General features: G+C 39.9%; 1 protein-coding gene across 7 annotated transcripts in view; it reads left to right on the top strand.

Moving 5' to 3' along the window:
- Positions 1-27,774, top strand: part of LOC140495791 (kelch-like protein 4) — a 319,048-nt gene that overhangs the window by 239,688 nt on the left and 51,586 nt on the right. For all 7 annotated transcript variants that reach the window (XR_011964097.1, XR_011964098.1, XM_072594903.1 and 4 more), the window contains 4 exons: positions 48-221; positions 3,061-3,197; positions 7,937-8,133; positions 27,170-27,382. Coding sequence is in view for 5 of the 7 variants with exons in the window: in XM_072594901.1 (XP_072451002.1) it covers positions 48-221; positions 3,061-3,197; positions 7,937-8,133; positions 27,170-27,382 (721 nt within the window). In the remaining 2 variants the exon portion in view is untranslated. The remainder of the gene's footprint in view (positions 1-47; positions 222-3,060; positions 3,198-7,936; positions 8,134-27,169; positions 27,383-27,774) is intronic.

The following is a 27,774-nucleotide window of genomic DNA, read 5'->3' as shown; positions in this document are numbered from 1 at the left end:
ATTTCTAGTGGTCAATACCAAGCTGCTTTCTTTTCCTTTACTTACAGGTTGTCATTGAACAGCTGCTCTCCTAATAGGATGAGTTCCGGTAGTTCGGATGAATTCTTCCAGTCAATGAATCATGCAGAGCAGACATTTCGGAAAATGGAGAACTATCTTCAACACAAGCAACTGTGTGATGTTCTTCTGATTGCTGGGGATCACAAGATTCCTGCACACCGGTAAACAGACCTTTCGATCCAACCCATTCACCCTGACCAGATATCCCAACCCAATCTAGTTCCACCTGCCTGCACCTAACCCATATCCCTCCAAACCCTTCCTACTCATATACCCATCCAAATGCCTCTTAAATGTTGCAATTGCACCAGCCTCCACCAGTTCCTCTGGCAGCTCATTCCATACACGTACCACCCTCTGTGTGAAAAAGTTGCCCCTTGGGTCGCTTTTATAACTTTCCCCTCTTCCCCTAAACCTATGCCCTCTAGTCTGGACTCCCCGACCCCACCGAAAAGACTTTGTCTATTTACCCTATCCATGCCCCTCATAATTTTGTAAACCTCTATAAGGTCACCTGTCAGCCTCCGCTCCAGGGAAAACAGTCCCAGCCTGTTCAGCCTCTTCCTGCAGCTCGGATCCTCCAACCTGGCAACATCCTTGTAAATATTTTCTGAACCCTTTCAAGTTTCAAAACATCTTTCCGATAGGAAGGAGACCAGAATTGCACGCAATATTCCAAATGTGGCCTAACCAATGTCCTGTACAGCTGCAACATGACCTCCCAACTCCTGTACTCAATGAAGGAAAGCATACCAAATGCCTTCTTCACTATCCTATCCACCTGCGACTCCACTTTCAAAGAGCCAAGAATCTACATCCAAGGTCTCTTTGTTCATAAACATCCCTAGGACATTACCATTAAGTGTATCAGCCCTGCTCTGATTTGCTTTCACCAAAATGCAGCACCTCGCATTTATCTAAATTAAACTCCATCTACCACTTCTTAGCCCATTGGCCTATCTGGTCAAGATCTTGTTGTAATCTGAGGAAACCCTCTTCGCTGACCACTATACCTCCAATTTTGGTGTAATCTGTAAACTTACTAACTGTACATCTTATGCTCGCATCCAAATCATTTATGTAAATGACAAAAACGTAGAGGGCCCAGCACCTATCCTTGTGGCACTCTACTGGTCACAGGCCTCCAGTCTGAAAAACAACCCTCCACCACCACCACCCTCTATCGTCTACCTTCAAGCAAGTTCTGTATCCAAATGGCTAGTTCTCCCTGTATTCCATGAGATCTAGCCTTGCTAATCAGCGTCCCATGGGAACCTTGTCGAATGCCTTACTGAAGTCCATATAGATCACATCTATCACTCTGCCCTCATCCATCCTCTTTGTTACTTCTTCAAAAAACTCAATCAAGTTTGTGAGACATGATTTCCCATTCACAAAGCAATGGTGACTATCCGTAATCAGTCCTTGCTTTTCCAAATACATGTCCACCCTGTACCTCAGGATTCCCTCCAACAACTTGCCCACCACCGACGTCAGGCTCACTGGTCTATAGTCTACAATGGAGCCAATTTTTGTATGTTAAAATTTGAACTCTATGGACAGGAAAAAGAATATGGGGAGTAATCTGGAATGATATCATTGACAAGTTATTCATCAATTTGCAACACTACCAATCGAAATATAGGAATTCTGACATTCCTCTAATGGTACTTTTTCATGTCTTTTTCCATTAGTTTATTAGTTTGTAAGTTTTGTCAAAACCAGCATTTATTGCTCACATCTAATTGCCCTCGTACAGAGTACTAATGAGATAACAAATTGGATTCTTGCAGCTCAATTTTCTATTAGCATCAGTGTTATTGTAAACAATGAAGAAAGGAAGAGGTAATATTGTGAAAAGAAAACACCCTAATCGTTGGATTCAAGAGTTTAACATGACCACCTCTTTGCATGTTTGATAAAATGTCAATGTATTTTTTTTGCCACTAAGAATGACTTTTAACAAATAAATTATCGATAAGGGTTGGTTTATGTCTATATTTGAAACTGCTTGGAGTAATGGAAATGAATATAACTTTATTTTTGTAATTCCGAATGAAACAATACTGGAGTTTGTTAAAGTTTTGGGCGGCACGGTGGCACAGTGGTTAGCACTGCCGCCTCACAGCGCCTGAGACCCGGGTTCAATTCCCGCCTCAGGCGACTGACTGTGTGGAGTTTGCACGTTCTCCCCGTGTCTGCGTGGGTTTCCTCCGGGTGCTCCGGTTTCTTCCCACAGTCCAAAGATGTGCAGGCCAGGTGAATTGGTCATTCTAAATTGCCCATAGTGTTAGGTAAGGGGTAAATGTAAATGTAGATGTAGGGGTATGGGTGGGTTACGCTTCGGTGTGGACTTGTTGGGCCGAAGGGCCTGTTTCTACACTGTAAGTAATCTAATCTAATCTAATCTATAACTTCAGACAAACATGGGTGGAAGCTTAACAACAGGAATTAAACATTAAATCACTGTCCTTGTTCCTCCTGAGTCCCTGTTCTGAACTCTTGGAAGTGCCAGATGGTGTTGATTAAGTGCTTTTGGCTTAATGTTCAATAAACCAAGGCTTAACCAAGGCCTAATCAATGTTTGAATCCTATATCTGCTGAACAAATTTGATCTCATTAAAAACTTAAGACAAAGTAAAATTTCTTGACATTTGCATAATTAGTACTTCCTCTGAAACTAGCTGTTGCTGGACAAAATTTTAATTTGTGTCTTGATTAATTCCATTAATTAATTGGTGGTAATTATAAATCCAAATGTCAGTATTTTATATTTTGCTGCCTAATTTACAATGTCATGATGTTTTAGCTAATGCCAAATTGAGTCTATGCAATGTCAGTTCATTAAATATAATTAATTAAATATAATTATTTTCCTGAACTGAAAGTTTGATAACTGCTGTATAGCTGTCACCCTAGTGAGGTTGAAAAAACATCAGTTTTGTGGTATTTATACTGAGGTTTTCTGCTTATTTCTGATGATATCTCCATTGTTTACAGGCTTGTTCTTAGTGCTGTTTCAGACTACTTTGCTGCCATGTTTACAAATGATGTTCGTGAGGCCAAGCAAGAAGAAATTAAAATGGAGGGTGTTGATCCTGATGCACTGAAAGCACTTGTTCATTATGCTTACACAGGTGACCCATAATGTAGTATTTATAGACAACTTTGTTTTGTGTTCAGTAGCAATTGGAAGTCAACCTTCCGTTTTAGATATCACCAACATTTCAGAGTACGTGTAAGATCAACTGTCTTGATTCTGAACATATTTCAAGGTAGATGATGTGTGAATTGAATTCTTAAAAAAGATACCCTCCTAATGTGGAATACTTAAAACTAGGTTGTGTTTCCTGCCTTGGAAAATTACAAAACACTCAAGTTCACATTTCTGTTGAAGCGCAACAGATCAAGATTGTGATATATGATTCTGTGTTATTTGTAGCCATTTAAAAAAAGCATTTGTAAATCGCACGGCCAAATATGTCAATGATTACATTAAACATTTTTGTATTTCTAAATTCAAGTATATCAAATCCAAACAAATTGTTAAAAATATTGGATTTATATGATAAATAATTAATACTAACTTGGAAGTCGGAACTTGACATTTTCTTTTTTTCCTTTGGCTCTAATGAATAACCATATTTACAAAGATCCCATCAGGATGTTGCTCAGATAAAACTTTGTGTTCTGTATATGAGACCTAAACTAATATTGTTACACAATGACTTATTCAGCATTTGCTGATGACTTTCAAGAGCTTGGTATATCTATCAGCAGGGGATGCTTCGTTGCTGTAGATCATTCTGTTCTTTGAATGGTATCTCTCATATGTTGCAATGCCCAAAACTGGTGGCTTATTGTTGGTGCGGAGTAGTCACCAATCTTCATTTCTACTTTTCTAAACAAAACTTACAGCACTGAAACAGAAGCCTATCAAATTTAATCAAAATATTGACATCAGGCGTAGTACTGCAACCCAGCGCCAGTGATGGCCATCAGTCTCTGATGTCTTCTACTGTGATGGTGGACAATTCATGCTCTCTCTCAAATGATACCAGAGCAGATTTATAAGTGGGATAGATAGGCAGGCACTAATGTACTATGTAAAAACAAGGACTGCAGATGCTGGAAACCAGAGTCAAGATTAGAGTGGTGCTGGAAAAGCACAGCAGGTCAGGCAGCATCCGAGGAGCAGGGCAAAAGCTTTGATGAAGGGCTTTTGCCCGAAATGTTTATTTTCCTGCTCCTTGGATGCTGCCTGACCTGCTCTGTGCTTTTCCAGCGTCACTCTAATCTTAACTAATGTACTATGACCTACTCCACGACCCTCTGCCTTGGCCTGTTGATGACCAGAGTCGAGAGTGTGGTGCTGAAAAAGCACAGCAGGTCAGGCAGCAGGAATTACGCCTGAAACATCGATTCTCCTGCTCATCGGATGCTGCCTGACCTGCTGTGCTTTTCCAGCATCATACTCTCAACTCTGACCTCCAGCATCTGCAGTCCTCACTTTCTCCTGGTGATGACCAGTTTGGCTCATTTAAGAGCAAGCCCATGAGGAGCATCTTTGATCTGCCCATCCTCTCCACTTTTGGTGTCCATAGATTAGGAGTGTGGGGCTGACTATGTAACCAAAATTTTAAATCCGCTCCATTTAATAAACTAAAAGAGCTGCAAATGAACACATTCAACATGAGCACAAAATATTGTTTCATCCAGGCCAAAAAAACTGGCCTGGCATCCAGTCACCTTGCTTAATATAATATTACATTTGATGATCACATGCAGTACACTCCACCCAGATCCCCTATGGAAAGAATAAAGATCCCTGCTGAGGATGCCTAGCACCAGAAAGTATATATAAGGTGTATAGAACCAATGACAAAGGTGAGGAGGTAGAGAACGCTCAATAGTATAGTACTGTATAGGAAATGCCTTCATGCCATTTTGACATATATGGAGGGAATTTCCCTGAGGCAGTTCAGATTGTTAAGTGCTGCACTCCCAAGGAAGGTCCTGGTTTGCGGGGCCAATAGCATTCCGGACAGACATGCATCATTTCATCTGGAAGCTTGTCATATGCCTGAACTGACTCAGTTCCCTGTTCACTCTCAGGTCTCCTTAACATAGTCAAGAGCCTCTGAGTGGTGTTGGCATTAACCAACACCTTAATGCTTCCCCTTTTTACTCTTCTCTGAAGTGAACTTTAAATGGTTAAATAGTCCCTGATGGGACAGTGATTGGAAAAAAAAATGTAAAGGTCAACAGAAACTTATGATATTAAAATGGAAACTTACCAAAATCCAATCAAAATCTGACTCTGGGGTGATGATGCACTCCAGCCCCTGTAGTGCCCATCAGTCTCTTAAGGTCTTGATCATGTTGGCAAGGCAGTGCATGCTCCCTCTCAGTAAATACCAAGCACAAATGTAATGATGGAAGAGAGGCAGACACTCAGGTAATGTGAGCCCTCCTATGGCCGGTTGCCTGGAATTTATGGTCACTTTGGTCAATCACATTTTTTTAATATTTCCCTTGTAATTTGGGACTTTCAATGTTTCAGGAGGCAAGGGCCAAGTGGTATTATCACTAGACTATTAATCGAAACACCAGGCCATGTTCTGGCATCCAGGGTTCAAATCCCACCATGGCAGATAGTGGAATTTGAATTCATAGAATTATAGAATCTCTACAGTGTGGACACAGGTCCTTCGGCCCAATTAGTCCATACCAATTCTCTGAATAGTGGCCCACTCCCCCATCACCACTACTCTACATTTACCCCTAACTAATGCACCTAACCTACACATCCCTGAACACTGTGGACAATTTAGCATGGCCAATCCACCTAACCTGCACATCTTTGGACTGTGGAAGGAAACCAGAGCATCCGGAGGAAACCCAAGCAGACTAGGGGAGAATGTGCAAATTCCATACAAACAGTTGCCCGAGGCTGGAATCGAACACAGGTCCCTGGTGCTGTGAGGCAACAGTGCTAAACCCTGAGCCACCATGAGCTTAAGAGTCTACTGATGACCATGAAACCATTGCCAATTATCAGAAAAACTCACCTGGTTCACTAATGTCCTTTAGGGAAGGAAGCTGCCATCCTTATCTGGTCTGGCCTACAAGTGACTCCAGACCCTGGGTAATGTAGTTGGCTCTTATCTGCCCTCTGCGCAATGAAGGATGGGCAATAAATACTTGCCTGGCCAGTGATATACAAATCACAGTAGTCAGAAAAAAAACCCGACTAAAGATCAGCATCTAAGTTGAGTATAACCATTTGAAAAAGATGGCATAAGGATTGGGGTGGGGGCACAGGACCTTTTGAGTTATCATGGCCAGTATGGGGATTGACCCCATGCTCTTGGATTTATTCTCATCACACTTCAGTCAGCTGGCCAACTCAGCTAACCAGCCTCAATCCTCTTTGCTAGATATGTTGAATCAACCGATTCAAACATGTTATGACACACCTCTTGAATATGTAGGACCTAAACTCAGGCCTTCAGCTCAGAGGTAGGGACACTATTTATGTGCAAAAAGAGACCTTGTCCCTTTTTTTATACTGAGTCTGAGGGCCTATCTAATTTACAATAGTAGACGATAGACCACTATTGGGTCTTAATGAGAAAAAAAGCTCACTTCTTATACAAAAAGAGGTAGGTTATTGGATGACAGCAATAGGAACAAGTTACATTGACTAGTTAAGCAATATTGCAAAGACTATCAGGAACCTGAAAACTCATGTCTGTTGCCATGGTGACCTTATGCTGGACTCTTAATTCTTTCTTCTCACCCTAAAATTGGATGACATCATTAGATTGGAACAAGCTTAACGTAGCATCCCCATTAACGGATTCAGAACCTTACACAAAAGTTTCTCTCTGTTGCTCTTCCATATTCCTAGTTCCTTTTCTCTTATTTTTATTTTGATTTTACTACTGCTCCTTTTTCTCTTTATTCTACCTCCCTTTAAACCTTTCTGCTATCCCAGTGGCCCACAGCTTGTAATTATTCACCAATCTTTGCCATTTCCATTCTTTTTCTTTAATGGAGCCATTTTCTTCATTTAAATTCTCACCATGCGATCAGATCTATAGCAACTAGAAGTGGTGAATGCTCCAGAAAGGACTGAAACAAGAAGGCCAACAGATGCAGAGCTGGCAGTACCAAGCGGAGAGTCACAGGAGAGAGCAAGTGGGAGAGTGTGCAGTAGCCAGTGTCAGTAATGGAAGAAAGAGTGGGATATGTTTATCATTAGTTCGCTGTATATAACTTCATATTCTTATGTTAGTTTTGAGGTGGGGTTTGTGGATATAAAGTAATACAGAGATGCTGCCTGTTTGCTTTTGAATGGGGAGATTGAGAAGGAATCAGGGCCAAAATTGGTGTGATATGTTAGGGAGTTATTGCAAGAAGCAATGCAGAAGTTTGTAATTTTGTTTAAGACAGTTGTCTTTTCATCTAATTACCTGGTTTAATTTATCTGGAGAAGATATAAAGTATTGGATGTGGAAACATTTTTAAAAACCAAAATGTAACTGCAGATGACTTGCTGCAATGTCCTGTTTTCTTGTTGAGGAAAGCAAAAAGTAACCAATTTGGAGGAATAACTTCTTTAGAAGTTCTACTTAACTGGATGATTACAAAAAGATCTATCCAATCTCTTCAAGGTAAAACACTTTTCTTCAGAATTGTCTTTTCTGCACTAATTGTATCAAGTCAGAATTGACTCTGGGGAGAGAGTTGGGACCCAGTGAAATTAATGTAAGTTGTTCAAACCGGTCCTCATAGAATCATTATAATGCTTCAGATTGTATTGCTACTCCTCCATTTTGTCACTAGCTAGTTCTCCTTGTTTGCTTCACAGGTCTCTTGGAGCTGAAAGAGGAAACTATAGAAAGTCTGTTGGCTGCAGCATGTCTATTGCAGCTCTCTCAAGTGGTGGATGTATGCTGCAACTTCCTCATGAAACAGCTCCATCCATCAAATTGTTTGGGAATAAGATCCTTTGCTGATGCTCAAGGCTGCATGAATCTGCTAAAAGTGGCTCATAGCTATACCACGGTAAACACTTCAAAGCTTTTTCATCTGCATGACTAAACTATTGACTGAATTAGGTCACAAAATTTTCAGGGCAGTACATGTAAACACATCCATAAATACACAGGATCACATATTTGTGGAGACAGTGTAAGTTATTGATTAGTGTTATCATTCATTTTACATATCACTTTAAATATCTTTTAGAAATAATGCCAACTAAGTTTTGACTACATAGTTTTATTTATGATCCCAAGTTCACTTCAAATCAGGACTTTTAAACACCCTGGAGTAGAATATAAGTTTCCATGTATCTTAGGGGTAAATGTTCGATACTATGTGTTAAGTGTCACTACCACAAATCAGAACCCTAAAGTAACATTAGACATTTTTAACTTGCAATCCTAAATTGCGATTTTGAAAGTGTTGAGAAAGAGGTTTGAAAGAGACAGATGTCATACTCATGCATACAAAGGGACCTTCAAGCAAAAACCCCTTCAAACGGTGTTAGAGGAAAGTCAAAATGGATCAAACTGTGATCTCTTGTGATAACAAAAGGTAATGAAGGGCTGATGATCCCCTGCTGAACAGCAAGCCACACCCTGTGGATTATGCCTCAAATCGCAGACAAACAGTATGTTTTTCATTTTGAAGGTGACACAAGGACCTGAGTTAAAATGCCAGTTTTAACATTCTACTGGAACGTGTTAGTGGGACTGAACATTTTAGTGTGCACAAACCTAGGTTCAAGGGTTGGTGTACTATAAAATTCACAGTTGAAGAACTCTTCCTCTATTCACCCCTGTTTCAGATTAAAGATCTTCTCTTACTCCGAGCGTAACAAAACAGCTGACGAAAAGCCAGACAAAAGACAAACAGCACAACAAAAGGACTCTCTCTCTCACTCTGAATGTTGCAATTCAATCTTTGTTGAAAGGAATCAAAACTTTTTGTTGTATTCACAGAAGGTTGAATTAGCTTTAAAACATAAGTTTAAAAACGTATTGGATGGCATGGGCAAGTTGGGCCAAAGGGCCTGTTTCTATGCTTTGGACCTGTATGACTCTAAGGTTATTTGAACCTAGGAGAAAGGAATCTACAAGGAAAAGGGTCCTTCTTAAATTAAGCTTGTTGCAATCAACTAAGGCTGTAGATAAATACAGAAGGGGAGCCAGACCATATCACCTCATATGAGAGTTTAACAGTTTGCCATATTCTGTCTGAAACCAAAACGAAGTGGACAACTTTGCCCAGGGTGTGGTTGTAACATAAATTATTACTTTTCCTAAAAATATGGCTCTCATTTTAACTGAACTCGCAATTGCAACAAACCTGATGTGATGTATACTTCTCAGTGCACCGAGTGGAATGACTTGAGCTGTATTGTGAGCCCATCCTATTGTTTTCCTTTTCGATGTAGGAAGACCATCTTTGGGCTGAGGTCATTTGCAAGTCATCAATGTGATACATGTGACAATTCAGTTGCAAGTACAGCTATGATCCCAGCTTAGGTTATTCAGGTCAAGCGAGATCCTAAACTGACATTAGGCTTATCATGATTTTTTTGGACTAAATGAAATGATCGTCCACTGAAACATAAGCATCTAGTACTGGAATCCTGACTTTAACAATAAAGTAAAATATTATTATAGAAAGGAAATGAAGATAAAATAGAATAAACAAACTATTCACATGTAACCCAAATTTAAAGATTTCAAAACAGGGAAAAAAGAAAATGTCCCATTACAGCATGCCAAAACCAAAGAATTTTCTTCTCTATTTCACATAGGGTTCAATTCCTGATCATGAGAATCTGATAGCCCTTGATTCTTTGTACATTTGAGCCTAGACTTTTTCACCTTAATGTAATGCCTTTCAGTCTTTTAATCAAACATTTCCTGTCTGATGCTTTTAAAATAAATACCTTCCATTGTGATGACCTCTCTCTTAACTGTCCTGAACTACTTTCCTTTCTCAGAAACAATTGTTTTACACATCCAGCTACATCCAAGACTTCTGTAAAACTGCCCAACTGAAACCCAAAAACTTTCTTTTCACTCAATGATTATTTCCTCTAAGCCTCCTAAAACATTCCAGAATCTTCTATTTGAAAGCGCTATATTGGTTACTTTATTAACTCTTGACCTCTCCTAATGTAAACAAAACCCCATTACTCTCCAGGAAGTATCTCTTTCATATTGTGTTTTAAATAGTTATGAGTACAGATTAAACCCATTTGCCACTATTTCAAAATCCCAACTTTAAAATAACAGATATTAAAACATATATAAATGGTGCGCCTTACATTAAAATGCTCATTTCATGTACATATGTTGGAAATCTGTTTAGATTTGTGAAGGAATAAATCAATGGATTCTATCCTGCAGCAATGCACTGAAGGGAGGGGGGATATAAAGGACACCCCTCATACTCCCTTAATCTTAGTCTCCAACCAGAGTCCAGTATGTCAATATTATCACTGCCGACTATACACTAAAATACATCCTTAAGGTCTGAAAGATGAAAGAGGATTCACTCCTCCTATTTTTAATCTACACCAATTATTGATCTGACTCCTGAGGTGGAGAGCCAGTTTTGCCTCATTGTTGTGTGGAAATAAATTACTGCAGAGAAAAATTGACAGTACAACCAAGTTCTGAGATTTTTCAGGGCAATTGTTGTGTGCCTGACTGCTTTTTGCATTGGAATTTAGCATTTGCTGTTGAAAGAACAGAGCAATACCAAATGAGACAACCCAAAGGCACAAATGCTGAGTCACAATAGGATTTTATAATGGGTCTTGTAGAATTCCTTCAGAAAACAAAATGATCTGTTCAAAAAAAGGAGGCAGACTGGATTCGTTGTTGATCTATTCACTGAGCTGGTAGGTTTGTTGGCAGACATTTTGTTCCCTTTCTGGGTGACATCATCAGTGCTGTGTTGCCTCCTCTATTGTTCCGCTTTGAATTGATGTGATTTGTTTGAGCTATTTCTGGTTGGTGCCAGTTCCGTTTTTCCATTGCAGTGGTTTATATATCAGGTCTAGGTCAATGTGTTTTTTTGTTGGAGTCCGAAGATGAGTACTACATTTCCAGGAATTCTCTTGCTGTTCTTTGTTTGGCTTGTCCTAGTATCGTTGTGTTGTCCCAGTTAAACTCATGGTTCTTTTGTGCATGTGTATGGCTACTGGGGAGAGTGGTCATGTTGCTTAGTTGCTTAGAAGGCAGTCTAATTTTTCATGTTGTAGAAAATAAACATAGCATTGTGTCTGAAATTTCCCAACTTGGAGCAAATTTCTATTTTGCTAACTTTTGACCCCAATCTTAGAACAATTGAATCATGGAATCATTATCGCACAAAGGGAGGCCATTTGGTTCTTTCCACTATCACTGCAATTTTGTTTTCTTCAGATGCTCTTGAAAGCCATGATTAAGTCTGCCTGCACCACACTCAGCCAGTGCAATTGACATTTTAACCGTATGCTGCATAAGAAAACCTTTTCAAACATAATTTCTGGTTCTTTTGTCAATTTCCTGATGTATATGTTCTCTGTTCCAGAACACTCATGCCAATAGGAACTATTTCTCCTAATCCATGCTATCAAGAGCCTTCATGATATTGAACACTTCTATCAAATCTCTTAACTTTATCCTCTCTAGGCAGAGCATCCCCAATTCATCCACTTCATGGAAATCGACTATGATAGTGATAAATATGGACTATTGAATTTGAACTTCCATTGTCTGATTATTTTACCTGATACCTTACTTCAAGAGTCCAGTGATCTTTAAGATGGAAGAATCATTAACTTATTATGGTTGTAGTGGTTACCTAGACACCGATGAAGGGCTTTTACCCGAAACGTCGATTTCGCTGCTCGTTGGATGCTGCCTGAACTGCTGTGCTCTTCCAGCACCACTAATCCAGTATTTGCTTTCCAGCATCTGCAGTTATTGTTTTTACCTAACCGATTGAGGCAAGCTGCATGAGACCCATGTGAAATAAACAAAGTTGCACAGAAATTACCACTTTAAATCTAAAGGCATCATAATCAGGCAATTGACTCAGTGTCAAGAAATTTGTATTTCCCCCCCTTAACTCATACTTTTGCATGATGCTTTCACATGTTGGAACATTAAAGGCTTGTTTGTCAATTATCCAGCATAGAAAGACAATGGAACTAAACTCAGGAATATATATTAAATTACATTCCAAAAGTTCCTTCTGAATAGCAGAGCAGAGATAAGAAAAAGGGATTGTAAGCAAAAACTTGGTATTTCTCTCTCTCTCTCTCTCTCCCCAATTTTCTCTTCAGCTCAGAATCCAAAATTCAATGAAAAAGCAAACTGGAAAAATAATGATTCCCCAGAACTCAAAGATAACTCTAGATTTTACCACTACTGAGGATACAAGTCAAATGTTAAACAACTGCAGTCTCAAATTAAGAATGTCTCATTTCAAGGATTCTAAGGCCTTTTTAGCAGTTAACCTTTATTCTCTCTGCCTGTACTAGGCACTCTCTCTTTTAAACATATTATCTGTGCTGGTGTGTGTGTATTTAACGTTGTGGCCTTACTGTTCTTTTCTCTCAGAGTGGTAGGTGATAAGACTTTGTCTTTCTCACAGTAAACCTTTGGTAGTTGACTCATTCAGTGTTGCATATGGGTTTAATGTTCAAATATTTTGGCTGTCAATTTTAGGGAGCCTTATTGAGGGGTTCCCTTCATGAGCCCTAATGTCTTCTCTCATTTAGTTCTCCACTGCTCACCTCATTAAAGATTCACTCCACCTCCCTGGCAGCACCCTTCATGCTATCTTGCCATTAATAATGAGTAAAGTCCACACTGGTGCCAGAAACTTGTGACGTTCACATTCTGGGTGCCATGTCTAAACCCTATATTTTAAATGCTGCAGTCCACGATTTGTTATTCATTGTGTGTAGTCACACAGTTCTAAGTGCCTGTGAGAAGCAAATTGGCTCTCAACTTTGTCTGCAGAAACTTGAAGGTCCTAATGGGCAGGGTGGTTGAGACAAGGGCTGATCTTTCCCTCCAGGACCAACAAAGGTCATCACCAGCCTCATCGTCCCAACTTCAGCCTGGTCTGAAGTTGCCACCTGGATCAGTGCTGTTTCTATGGGCTGGAGGAAGACAATAGCACTGCAAGAAAGTCAGTGACTCTAGGTGCTCTGCAAAGAGTAAGAACCACCACTTTTTCTCTCTGCTGTCCCACATTCACTTTAACTCCACCACTGTCTTCGATTCCTATCATGGTCTACCATTACCAATATTGCATGCAGCATCTCCATTTAACACCTCTCATCCACCCTGTTGTCCCAGACTACCAATCATGCTGCCTTCTGCATATCCTTCTGACTCACTTGGGGCTCCTCACCGCTTTTTCCCCATCTGCACCACCATTAAAAGAGACAGCTACTTGCAATTCTCTCAATTCTACCGCTTGTCTTGTTCCTGGGGGATTTGGCCCACAAGTAGGGCTGAGAGGGTTGAAGTAGATAGCAGAGCGTCTGATGTTTCTCTTTTCATCCCATGTGAGGAGAGAAACCTTGAGCTTACGGGAGAGAATTGAAACCATTTATGTAATGAGACCAAGATACACACATCAGTATCTAAATATGATTCATTGGGATATGCTACACTGCTCCCCCATTGCTGCCATGTATTCTTAGTGTGTACAGGTTTCCAATCTTATTCGTAACGTATTCCCTCTTAACTTCTGCAAGCACCAGCAGCAGTCAAACATCGTCCTCCTGCAAGAGACTAGCCGCTGCAGTCATCAGCTCCTTCTCCAGCTCTGACAGAGAAGTGGCAGACCTTTCAGAGGAAGCACCAATGAAGCTCTCTCCTGCACCCTCCAGCAGCTCCCAGGCTTTCACCTCAAACCATTCTTCAGCTCGGTGAAACTTGGGAGTACAATCTGGTGAGCACATCACTGCCACGTCTGCAGCAGACTGAGGAAGAAATGCTCCAGGTTGTTGGCATTCAGAGGATTGCTGGAAACTAGGTACCTACCTGGACACAGGCAGAGGACAGGCCCATGGAATTGGCCATTAGTAACTTTGTACAAATGCAGAGATGGAAACAGCAGGCATGTTTGCCAGACATACTTGGTAAGCAGGATTGCACAGGAGAAGTCTACCTAGCCTATCAGGATTGAGCTAACTCTGACGTACAGACAGGCTGGTATCTGCCATGGAGGGCCGGGTCAAATAGAGGGCTCTGCAGCTGTTAGAAATCCATGTCGGCTTGAGGTCCATAGCTTTAGCCATCGGTGGTATCACCGACAAGGCAACAGAGGTCGAGGGATATTGACTTAGTTGAAGGTGCCCCTTCCTCTCAAGGAGTCGGGCAGTGCCAGTGGGCACTCAGATGGAGCACTCCCAGATGTCTCATTTTACAGTATTCTAGAGATATCAAGTATTGCCCTGCCTGCCCTAGGGAAATTCAAGCTAAGGAGGGTGAACCTGCATCTGGGCAAGTCACACTCAGCATGTCTAGGTCCTCAAGTCAAATATGTCCCTGGGGCTGTCTGTTCAAGCCTTCAATGTCAATAGATTTGACAACAGGGCAGGTCACCTCCATCCCAGCTTTGACCTACTTTAGATATAAAGGTGCATATGGGCGACACCTCATCATAAAGAAAACCTCATATTTGTAATTATGGATTTTTAAATCACCTGTCTGGTCAACTGTCATTTTAACTGTAGCTTTAAAAATGAGTCACAACACTATCCTGCTTAGTGCTCATGGTGTTAGAACACTGTCTGAAGCAGTGCTATTTTCCCTAATGTCCAACATGATGTAACGTGTTTACATTGTTCAATGTGGGAGCACCAGATCTTGTGAAAACTTTGAACAATTGTTACTGTTAACTTTTAGTAAACAATAGAAAAAGTGAACAAAGAACAAATAAAAATTGCAATTGATTTTGACTGTTTGTCTTTGGAGCAGGAACCAATTTGCAGTCAAGAAATGATCACTTCTAATTTATATTTCATATAACACACATTGTCAAGGACCTACAGTTCAATAATGAACCTATACTTCTGCATCCTTCTGCAGACTATGCAATCCTAGAATTTAACACTTGAAAAGGTGACTGCAATGATTTCTATTTCATCAGTTGGATATGAATTGTACATTAGTTACTACATTGTTTTTTTTAACAAATCTTCATTGAAGCATACAATTTGAAAATAAATGGACTTAGTAAAGCTTGAGCCCATCCTGTTTAATCTCTTCAATCATGGTTATAATAAAAAGATTACTAGGATTAGTCTGGATCAATGATATGGTAGGAATTGTTTTGTGGACAGAATTTGTCATCTACATAAAAGCAAAGTATTAAAGATGCTGGAGATGGGAAATCAAAACAGAAAGTGCTTGTGAAACTCAATCAGCCTGGCAGCCTCACTGGAGAGAAAAATAATATTTTTTGACTCCAATTACTCTTTTTGAATCTGCCAAACAATATTAATTAAACTTGAAATGCTAACTCTATTTCTCTCTCCAGAGTCACTGCCAGACCTGCTGAGTTTCTGTTTTAATTTGCATTCTACATAATCGGTCAATGCAGGACGTAGAATGCAAAATTTTGTGAATGCCGATATCTTTAGACTTGAATCTGAGAGAGCCTGATTAATATAGTTGCCCATTGAAGGGCCTTGCATTGTACATGAGTGCAAAGACAAACAAATTTATTCTGCCCACTCTGGGTGTGCTGGCAGCCATTTTTCATTTTCATTGCTCATTTGAGAATTGGATGGAGATGGAAAGTTTTGCACATGGCACTGTAGAGTAAAATGTAGGCTCTGCCATTGACCAACTGTGATGGAACTCCCTGACGGACCATGTTCACCTAAACTACTCCCCTTAGATTTTGAGAAATAGCCATTTGGTGAAAGCACATTCATTACGTGTGCCACATCACTAGCTGACACATAGTTCTGCTGCGACATTGATGTCACATGGAGCAACTTGTTGTACCCACGACTGATCATTGGTGGCAAACAGACAAGCTGCCTGGCTTTATGTTTGCACTCATCAGCAAGGCAGGACAGAAGAACAATGAGGATGGTAGGCAAGGGAATCCAAATTTTTCAGGAGTAGATTGTAACATGGAATTTGGAACACAAACAGAACAAATTTAAATGTGAATTTGTACTTGCTAGGTTACACGCAGTAAACTGAACTTACCTATTGTCTGAATAAAGTTAAAAATCACACAATACCAGGTTATAGTCCATTGGTTTATTTGGAAGTACTAGCTTTCAGAGGGCAGTGCTGTGAAAGCTAGTACTTCCTGGTGCTTTGTGATTTTTAACTTTGTTCACCCCAGTCCAACACTGCTACCTCCACATAGTGTTCAGAACAGAAGAGGCAGGCACATAGCAGCATTTTACCATAATACGTAACATGGAAAACCATTATGTGGGATAACACAAGTTTTAACTTAAATGAGTTACCTTCAAATCTCACAATGGGTTAAATTAAGCATGCTAATCTGTTCCAGTGATTTAGCTGGATAAAGAAAATTCCATGGTAGAATTTTAAAAAAAGCACAAGAATTTGGAACAGGCGTCGGTTATTCTATCCCTCAAACCTACACCAACATTCAATAAGATTGTGGAAGATCTAATTGTGGTTTCAACTCCACTTTCCCATCTCTACTTCCACCCATGAACAACCCATGACTCCCTGTCAATCATAAATACAAGCAATCCAGTCTCCCAATGTCTCAACCTAAATACTTCCTGAATCAGTATTCTGCAAGTGGCTGTTCATTCTTCTGTTTGTGGGATCTTGCAGTTTGTAAATTGTAATCGACGTAACAAAAGTAACCACTCTTCAGGCAAGTTCATAGATTGGATGTGAAACAATGGGAGTTGTGAAAATGTACTACACAGATGGAAATTCTTCCTTTATTAAACCTGCAGGAAAATCATATTAAAAAATTACACCTCCCTGCTATTATAGTCCTGCTTCTTAACCTACACCAAACTAATCTGAGGAAGTCATTGTGTTGCAGCATTGATTTAACATGAGGACTGAGATTGTGGAGCAGTTAACTTTGCAATGTACTGTAACCTACACAATATAAATTAGTTGTAAATACAGTCCAAATGGGAATTTCCAGATGTATTGCAGGCAGACTTTAAGAATCCCTACTGTTTGTTCCTCCCTTGAGTGACAGTTTGTTCATTCAAAAATATAAAAGTGATACCAGTATCACCAAATCAAAATTGGTAAACCACCCATGGAACTACGAATAATACTGTCAGTGCACATCAGCTGGATATGAAAAAGCTATATTTTAATTGTACATTAGTTACTACATTGTTTTTTTTAACAAATCTTCATTGAAGCATACAATTTGAAAATAAATGGACTTAGTAAAGTTTGAGCCCATCCTGTTTAATCTCTTCAATCATGGTTATAACAGTTTAGATCTTATTAACAGTTTCCTGCTTCAGTATCTTTCTCACACAGATGAAGCCCATCCTGATAAACAGTATTGCCTATTTTTGTAAACTGAAATGTACTTAACTTCCTGTTCCTATTTTCCAGACAAAAACACAGTGAGAGGCTGAGATAGGATGTGGATAATGGCTCACATCCCTTGTTACTCTTAGAATCAGCAATTTAAATTCTGCCTGTTTTGCAATTACTTTTCATTTTCTAGCAAATCATGAAAAGAGATGAAAGACATCAGTATAGGACAAAAATAACTCGAGGGTTGTCCAGTAATCGTGCCAGATTTACAGAATGATGAACTTGCTAAATAACAAGGGTATTATTGTTGTCAGGAGTCAATTAAGCATAGCCAGAGTAATTTTCAAAAATAATATTGCTAGTAAACATTTTGTTTAGTTAGTTTCTAGAGAATGGTCAATACTGTTAAGGCTATGTTTGTTGGTATCTGTTACATGGCTTGAGAAATTATTGACAACTTGGCTTCCTGGACCATGGAAGAAATTAAGAAGCATATGTAGGTCAGCAATTGATCAGTTTATAGCAACCTCACCTTGGAGTCAAAAAGCTTCTTGGTGCCCACTTCAGGGTGTTGAGCCCTCCAGCATATGCACAATGTAATTGTTGCTACACTTCAAAAGTAATTCCTTGGCTATGATTTGGAGATGCCGGTGTTGGACTGGGGTGTACAAAGTTAAAAATCTCACAACACCAGGTTATAGTCCAACAGGTTTAATTGGAAGCGCTAGCTTTCGGAGCGATGCTCCTTCATCAGGTGGTTGTGGGGCTCTGAAAGCTAGTGCTTCCAATTAAACCTGTTGGACTATAAACTGGTATTGAATGATTTTTAACTTCCCTGGCTATAAAATGCTTTGGTACATTTAGTAGCTACTTGGTAGTTACTATATAAACGCCAGTCTTTCTTTTTTCCTTACAATGATGAATAAGTGGCAACCCAACACAGTGCCAGCTACCGGTTACACTATTTGTTGAATGTAGTTTTCTGCACTGGGATTTAAATTCATGACCTCTGGGTCCATCATAAACTTTACTGAGCATTGAGATGACATTTCATATCGCAGAAAGTAGAATTAAAAGAGCAAATTTTTACTTGCCCCAGAGGTGTTTACAGAGGTATGTCAAAAACAATTGGCAGACTTTGCCATTTGATGCTTTTGATTGTTTTCACAACCTTAACAGTAAGTGAATCCTTGACAAGCTGCAAATTTATGTTGAGAATACACTGAGTAACCAACACATTGGTATGGAATATAGAATTCCAAAATCAGCATCAATCTAACCAGAGGGTCTATCAAGAACAGTTGAGGTTGTAACCTCATGATATGCTGTAGTTGGTTTCTAAAGAGCTAATGATGCTGTAAAGGTTTCTTTTTCACAATATGAATCTGGAATTCAACTTTAAAGAATGCTCAAAGCATCTAATCACCAAATAATAAATGAAATAGGACCTACAAATAGAACTGTCTGAATTTATTGTAGTCCACACAGCAACTCTATGATCCTGACTTTATTTAAATTGTGTGGAGAACCTAACATTTTTTATTATATATAAAAGGAAAAGCTACAGCTGAGTTATGGCTAATAGTTATAGTAAGGTTAAGTATGGAAATAGTTAATGCCATTAATTTTTGCTCTGTTTATGTAAAAGCGTGCATGCTTTCAAGACTTGGAATTATGTAGAATTACTTCTGTACTAATCAGTAACTGTGGGCCAAACCTTACAATGTTTTTGGGTACGTTCAAGTTGCATTACAATATTTGGAAGCTTTGTCACCTCAAGGCCAAACAAGTTCTATCACCCTCATTGTACCAAACTTTATTCACGAAGACCTGCCATGACAATATGGCATCCCTCTCTCCTCATTTCCACCCAATGTACCACACACTGTTCCAGGAACAACTTGCCACTCAACAGACATCTCAGAATTCATTGTCATTCCCGGTGTCTGTGCCTACTTTAAAAGGCTGTTGTGTACATGGATGAGCACTGACATTCCAAAGCTAACCTGAATGGTTCCTTGCATTTACCCAGACATGGTAGACAGGGAAAAGTTGGTGCCCACTTTGCAGCAGCTTCCTGGAGGCCTTGCTGGATGGAATGGTACTAACATAAGACTTCCTCATCCAGTGGAGGCCATGACATCAGCCCACGTGAGTCTACTTCAAAATGGCCACCTGAGTTTAAAGAGTCTCAGCTGTCTCTAGAACTGAAGGAAGAAGGTCAATGTCCTTCACCGCTCTGCCAGTGTAGGTGCCACCAGATTCTTTTTGATATCTCACACTTGCTCTACCTCTGCTACTCTACTCCCAGCAAGGCTCATTCTCTCCCACTCTCATTATTTACTTGTTCTCTGATCCCCAACACCACTATCTCTGCATGTTCTCTGTACTGCCTCCTCACTTGCTCAGGAAATCTCCTTCCTGCACCAACAGAAATGTGTCACTTATTTTCATCCCCAGTAATACCTGTACTCCTCTCATTCTAGAGCCAATAGTCCACAATAGAGCAGAAAGAGTCATGTCCAGTAGTGTGCTGTCCATGAGAATTCTGACTCTGACAAACCTAAGCAGGACTTACCCTAACAGACATCACTGTCTGGAGGTTATTCCCTTGAATTGACTGTGACCTGCTGACAGGCATGACAAGCTCCTTGGATTTATGTCTGCCCTAAATGACACAGGAAGACAGCAGTAATATGAACCTAGTATTTCTGGCTGAGTGGCAAAGTGTAAAGTGGTAAAGAAAGACAATGCAAGACCAAGGATACTGTGACTAGTCAGGTGGGACTCAGAGAGTATAAGCACAATGAGAGTGAGTGAAGAGTCTGGAGCTGCAGCCTGGTATGTGCATGAACATATCGTCTTTGCAGCAGCATTACAATAATCGTTTCTGATGTCACCTGAGGTTCTGCATTGATGTGCAAAAGTGTCCTGTAAGGGAATTGGAGATATGCCATGATATTTCTTAGAGGTTAGCACATGTCAGATGCCAATGCTGGGGAAGATTAGGTGAGTGTGACCACTCTCCACAGAGTGTGCCTTGAGTTGTTGATGCCCAATGATTAACATGGAAGTCCTTCATGGCAAGAGGTGAGCTGAATTCATCAGTTTCCTTGTTGGGTTTTCACAATATCTGGCTTTTGTGGAGAGTTTGGTAAGATGAGTTGACCAATGTTAATTCCTGTCAGTTGACATTTTACCACTGCCTTGGGAGAATCCTGCTGCACTACTTGTGAAGGCCATAGCTGATGGAATGCGAGATCGAGATGGGCCACCACACATTTCACCAAAGCCCATGTCACTGAGACCCCTATAAAGATTTCACCTCTTTTGTTCTGGACAGGGATGGCAGGGAACTGCCTTTTTGTGATCTTACTGTTCCTAATGAAAATATTTTTGAAAAAGATGCGTATCTTTGTTAACTCCTGAATATATGATCAATTTGAATATTCAGCAACAAACTTTACATAGGCTTAAGCTAAGGGAGTTATTGATTTATGTGTTTACCCCAAAAAGCTAATGCTTTGTCACTCACTGAAGCACTCACATTCACCAAGAAAATACGGTTATATTTTTACAATTTATGTTTTTACAATATATGTTTTTACAATTTATGAGCTGAAGGTTAGTTTGTAATTCACATATTTGTTCATCTTGAAAAAAGGAATGCATTATCAGCCTGATAAGGAAGACATTTGTACCTCTAAAATATTACAGTCAGCAATAGATTACTCAATCCGGCTTCTGGATTACAGTCTAAGTGGATTCAACAGCCAGTCAAATTGCCATTGTTGCAGCATCCCCTTGATGAGTTGATTTTTTGGCAGGTCACAAAATAAGCTACTTCTAGTCTTGATATCAGGAATCCAGTTTTCTGGATTTGAAAGGGAGCAAGCCTTGGAGACCTTGCCAGGTTGTAGTTTTTGAGGCATCAAGGCACTGCTGTTGTTGATTTTGCTGCTGTTACTGTTTCTGAAGTTCTACAGCCAAATGGCTGTTTTTGCTGCCACAGTAACAGTGGCGCGGATGGGTGGGGTCTCATGTCCTATGCAATTGCAGTGCACTTGACATTGCTACTAAAACTAGTGGTTATTGAGACTGCCTACATTGTGGGATTGGATCATCCAATATATTGAGCAATTCAATGAGTACAGCATCAATAAAAAGTGTTCTTTCCAAATGTTTCTCCAAACTGCTTTCTTAAATGATATGTGTTCTTATACTGTCAGACTGTTACCATGGCAAAGGATTGCAATTTTCAGTGGAATACTAGTCAAACTTCTAAGCTTGTAATTTGCACACCAATTTACTCTAACCCTTTGGCTGCACCTCTCACCACTTCCCTTGCTGCCCTGATTCACTGACATTCCAACTTGAGACTGCTCACTGCCTGCCTCCTCTCACTGAGCTGCTGCCTCACGGTCGACCACTCCCCATAAGCAAGGGAGCAGGGCGGTGAGGGGGACGGAGGCAATGAGCCTTCAGCCATTGGGCAGCATGGACAGTAGTAATCGTTATAGTCAGTGAATAAACCAAATGAGGGCCAAGCGAAGTAGTGAACGTTGTGGCCATAGTAGTAAGGGTGATGGAACAAGTGAAGATTCGGGTGAGCAAGTGAGTGGCGAGCATTCCATGGTGGCACAACAATAAATTTAGTAGCATTCCGATAAATCCCTATGGGCAGAATAATAGCAACTCCCTTCTGAGTGCACATTGATGACAACTTTCTGTTCTTGTTTATTTGGCAGGAGATATATTGGAGATTACCCAGTAACTTGCCTTAAAATTTGGTTCTTTATAGCACTCTTCCAAATTTGGCTACGGACATAAGTTAATTAACCTCAAGGTTAATTCTGCCTGCAACAGTAGTAAATTCACCAACTTTAAGAGTGTTTAAATAGTCATTGGATAGGTGTATGGATGAGAATTGAATAGTGTAGATTGATGGGTTTCAGAGGTCAGCGCATCATCGAGGGCCAAAGGTCCTGTACTGCGCTTTATGTTCTATGTTTTATGTTCTAAGGCAAGTCTTTATGTTTGCAGACATCCACGCTGGGATTTGAGATAATTAATGTCTTACTTCAGGAGGACCTACTTTAGTCACTTTGGATGGCTTCAGGATATGAGTATTTACAATTCTTTATTCTGAAATGTCTGTTTAATATTTTGTGAGAGTTATAGTCATAGAGATGTACAGCACAGAAACAGGCTCTTCAGTCCAACTCGGCCGTGCCAACTAGATACCCTAACCTAATCTAGTCCCATGTGCCAGTATTTAGCCTGTATCCCTCTAACCCCTCCTATTCATACCCATCCAGATGCCTTTGAAATGCTGTGACCATACCAGCCTCCACCACTTCCTCTGGCAGCTCATTTCATACACGCACCAACTTCTGCATGTAAAGGTTGCCCCTTAGGTCCCTTTAATATCTTTTCCCTCTTACCCTAAACCTATGCCCTCTAGTGCTGGACTCCCCAACCCAGAGGAAAGACCTTGACTATTTATGCTATCCATGCCCCTTATGATTTTATCAACCTCAGCCCTCGATGCTCCAGGGAAAACCTATTCAGCCTCTCTCTCTGTAGCTCAAATCTTCCAACCCTGGTAACATCCTTGTAAATCTTTTCTGAACTCTTTCAAGTTTCACAACATCCTTCCAATAGGAAGGAGACCAGAATTGCAAACAATTTTCCATAAGTGGTCTAACTAATGTCCTGTACAGCTGCAACATGACATCCCAACTCCTGTACTCAGTGCTCTGACCAATAAAGAAAAGCAAATCAAATGCCTTCTTCACTATCTTATCTACCTATGACTCTACTTTCAAGGAACTATGAACCTGCACTCCAAGGTCTCCTTGTTCAACAACACTCCCTTGGACCTTACTATTAAGTGTATAAGCCCTGCTCTGATTTGCTTTTTCAAAATGTAGCACCTCACATTTATCTAAATTAAACTCCATCTACTACTCCTCTGCCTATTAGCCCATCTGATCAAGATCCCATTGTACTTTGAGTTAACCTTCTTTGCTGTCCATTACACCTCCAATTTTGGTGTCATCTGCAAATTTACTAAATACGTTTTTATAAATACATTAAGGACAAAAGGGTAACGAGGGAGAGAATAGGGCCCCTCAAAGATCAGCAAGGTAGCCTTTGAGTGGAGTTGCTGGAAATGGAGGCAATACTAAATGAGTATTTTGCATCAGTGTTTACTGTGGAGAAGGACATGGAAGATATAGAATGTGGGAAAATAGATGCTGATGTTTTGAAAAAACATCCATAGTACAGAGGAGGAGGTGCTAGTTGTCTTGAAACACATAAAAGTGGATAAATCCCCAGGATTTGATCAGGTGCACCCTAGAACTCTGTGGGAAGCTAGGGAAGTGATTACTGGGCCTCTTGCTAAGATATTTGTATCATCGATAGATACACGTGAGGTGCCGGAAGACTGAAGGTTGGCTAACGTGGTGCCACTGTTTATAAAAGGTGGTAAAGAAAAGTCAGGGAAGTATAGACCAGTGAGCCTGACCTTGGTGGTGGGCAAGCTGTTGGAGACAATCCTGAGGGACAGGACTTACATGCATTTGGAAAGGTAAGGACTGATTAGGAATAGTCAGCATGGCTTTGTGCGTGGGAAATCATGTCTCCCAGACTTGATTGAGTGTTTTGAAGAAATAACAAATAGCAATGATGAGAGCAGAGCAGTAGATGTGATCTATACAGACTTCTGTAAGCGTTAGACAAGGGTCCCCATGGGAGACCCGTTAGCAAGGTTAGATCTCATGGAATATAGGAAGAACTAGCCATTTGGATAGAGAACTGGCTCGAAGGTAGAAGACAGGGTGGTGGTGGAGGGTTGTTTTTCAGACTGGAAGCCTGTGACCAGTGGAGTGCAACAAGGGTCGGTGCTGGGTCCACTGATTTTTGTCATTTATATAAATGATTTGGATGTGAAAGTAGGAGAGCATGGGGTTTGTTTTATAATTCAAAGGCTAAGAGTCAGGTGAGGCCTTAGTAGCAATCTTTTGCACCCCAGTACCCATAAAGAAAAGTTAGTTCCAGAAAATTCTTGTTAGTTTGAGTTTTAACAGTTATGAATAGGGCAAGCCTTAACTGCACGTGACAGTTTAAACATACCGTAGTTTGTTATTTCTGATCTCTTGTGCCAACAGGTTCTAGGTTTTCCACCTAATTGTTGTTAATTTAAATTGCAATTTACCAATCATAGTAACCCTGTCAGGCAATAGCAATCTTGAACAAGACATTATCTAACCACCTCCGCATCACAGACATTTGATGGCAATACTACCATTGAATGCCCTACCACCAACTATTTAGGAATTAGTATTGACCAGCAACTCAATTGAATGGGTTATATAAATATTGTAGTTACAAAAAGGAGATAGGCATTCTGTGATAAATTTCTCATGTTATGAATCTTCAAAACCTGTCTCACATCTATATGACACAAATCAAGAATATGATGGAATACTCTCCAATTTCTTGGATAAATGAATGCACAATTACACTAAAGAAGTGCATCAACATTCAACGCATACTTCATCAAAACCCTATTCATCACCTTAAATATGCATCTCTCCATCTCTGGCACAGAGTGACAGTAGTGTGAATCATCAACAGGAGCAATTTACTAAGGCTTCTTCGACAACATCTTCCACACCCAAGACCTCTACCATCTAGAAAAACAGAGACAGCAGATATCCCCAGATTTCACCACCTCTAAGTTCTCCAAGTTGTACACCATTCTTTCACTGTCAAAATCCTGGAACTTCCTATCTAATGGCACAAGACTACAGTGGTTCAAAAAAGCAGCTCACCATCACCAACTTGCCTTTGGCAATCAATGATTGGCAAGCAATAATGGCCATCAATGATCCATGATGAATAAAACTCATTCCAACTATGGCCCTATCAATTCTTAGCAGAAATGTATCATTATTTCCACATTCCTGAACTTCATGCTCCAATTTGTAAAGTCCCAATGTTATTAACTATATTACATCAAATATTGTGAAGGGCACTTGCTTCTGAATCTATATCAATGTTGGTTGACAGATATGTGGCAGAGCAGTTGGTTAATGTCTGGTCATTTTTAAGAATTAAGGCCTGTATATAGTTCTTACTTATTAAGAGTAGTGTCACATATAAATGTTTCTATTTCAATCCAATATATTGAAGACTGGTTCCATATGTTTTTCTCTGTGTATCTTTTTCTCCACATTGGCAGATTGACTTGGCTATTTAATCAGATCTGTCAAAGAAACAAGAGCAGATGTTTCTGAGGAATGTATAGAATATTATTGATGTTTATAAGTTTTGGCTTTATACAGAACTTCTATCATATTGAAATGTCTCAATGTGCTTTTCAGACCAGTAATTATTCATTAGATAATTAGGGAGCCATATCCTGTCAGCAACTTTGTATAAATAGTAGGAAGATGAATAACTAGTTGAACATAAGCCAAGTGTAATCCAGCCATTTGTTTTGTGAATCCCTGAAGTTCACACAAGTTGATAAATGCAGATTTTGATATCTGACATGTTTCTATTCAAGCCACTGTGCTGATTTGTTCAGGTTAGCACTCTCATGGTTAGCTCTGCCTGTTGGAGTGCATAGTTCAGCAGAAAGAATACTGGGAAAAAAAGTACCTAAGCAGACTCTCTTCCACCTGAGGCAGGTGTTTATTTGTGCATAAAAGCACTCTTGGCTCCTTTATAAAATTTGTTTCATATCTTTTTTCAGTTCTTGAAACTTTCTAGTACCTGTATTTTTAGGATTTAACCTATTGGTTAAATGTCCAGTGTGTGGTGCTGAAAAAGCATAGTAGGTCAGGGAGCAGGTGTGGAGCAGGAGAATTGATGTTTCGGGCAAAAGCCCTTCATCAGAAACCTGATGAAGGGCTTTTGCCCGAAACATCGATTCGCCTGCTCCTTGAATGCTGCCTGACCGGCTGTGCTTTTCTCGCACCACACTCTCGACTCTGATCCTCCAGCATCTGCAGTCCTCACTTTCACTTATTGGTTAAATGCTCCTTTCTTTTGGAATTCTGGATCTTCTTGGCTGTCAGAGTTGGAGTAGGATGTTGCCAACGCTACCATAAATTTTCTCTTGCCCTCAAGAATTTGTTTCAAATGCTGGATCATTAAACTACTGTTGACTTCACCTTAGAGCTTCCATGTGCAGTAAAGATTGCTCTGGGCTTCTCTGGAGAGTTTTAAATCATTGCTTAGTGCTATTAGCTGATATCATCCATGATGATTGATCTTGCCATGCATCAGAGTGTTTGCTGGGGTCATTTTAATGCACTTTGTGTTATAGCTCTGGAAATCAATAATATCTTGGATTAACAGTAAAGAAATTGAAGCAATATTCAGTAAAACCTATTACCATGCTCAAACAGGAATGTTGTGGCCAACTCCTGTTTTATTTTATAAAGGTAAAGAGAATCTTATAATTTTATCAACATATTATGTCAAGAACATTTGCTTGTCTCCAATTTTTGTTTCATTGAATTGCTGTGCAGGAACATTTCATGGAAGTAATTAAGAACCAAGAGTTCCTTCTGCTCCCTGCCAGTGAGATTGAGAAGCTCCTTGCTAGTGATGACATTAATGTTCCTGATGAGGAGACCATATTTCAAGCTTTGATGATGTGGGTAAAACATGATTTACAGAAGAGACAACAGGATCTTGCAATGCTCCTGTCTTACATCAGACTGCCTTTGCTGTCTCCACAGGTAAATGTATAGAAAATAGTTAATATACTGTTCCATACAGTGTTTAATATGAGTTAACTACTACATGAATTTAATATTTACTTCTTTTGAAGAAGTAATCTAATATTGTGATGGTAATGTTTCATTATCAGTGCTTCATCCTGTACATGTTTCTGATGAGAACACAAGAGCAATTATAATTGAATCAACCATATAGGAACAGAACGGTTGGACAGTTAAATTTGCCAGATAACTTAAACACCCTGGAGTCCCCAGGAGTCTTTGAATCCCAACTGTAACCTTCTCTAATGAGTAGCTAGTGAAGATTCCAGATCAAACCCAGCTCAGCTCTGGCCTACAGTTGAGGAGGAACCAACTGATGTGATTTGTTTTAAATTTGACAGCCTGAATGA

The sequence above is a fragment of the Chiloscyllium punctatum genome, chromosome 25 (assembly GCF_047496795.1).
Source record: "Chiloscyllium punctatum isolate Juve2018m chromosome 25, sChiPun1.3, whole genome shotgun sequence".
Classification (NCBI taxonomy): domain Eukaryota; kingdom Metazoa; phylum Chordata; class Chondrichthyes; order Orectolobiformes; family Hemiscylliidae; genus Chiloscyllium; species Chiloscyllium punctatum.
The sequence above is the reverse complement of the archived record's forward strand: the minus strand, read 5'-3'. Positions and strand labels throughout refer to the sequence as shown.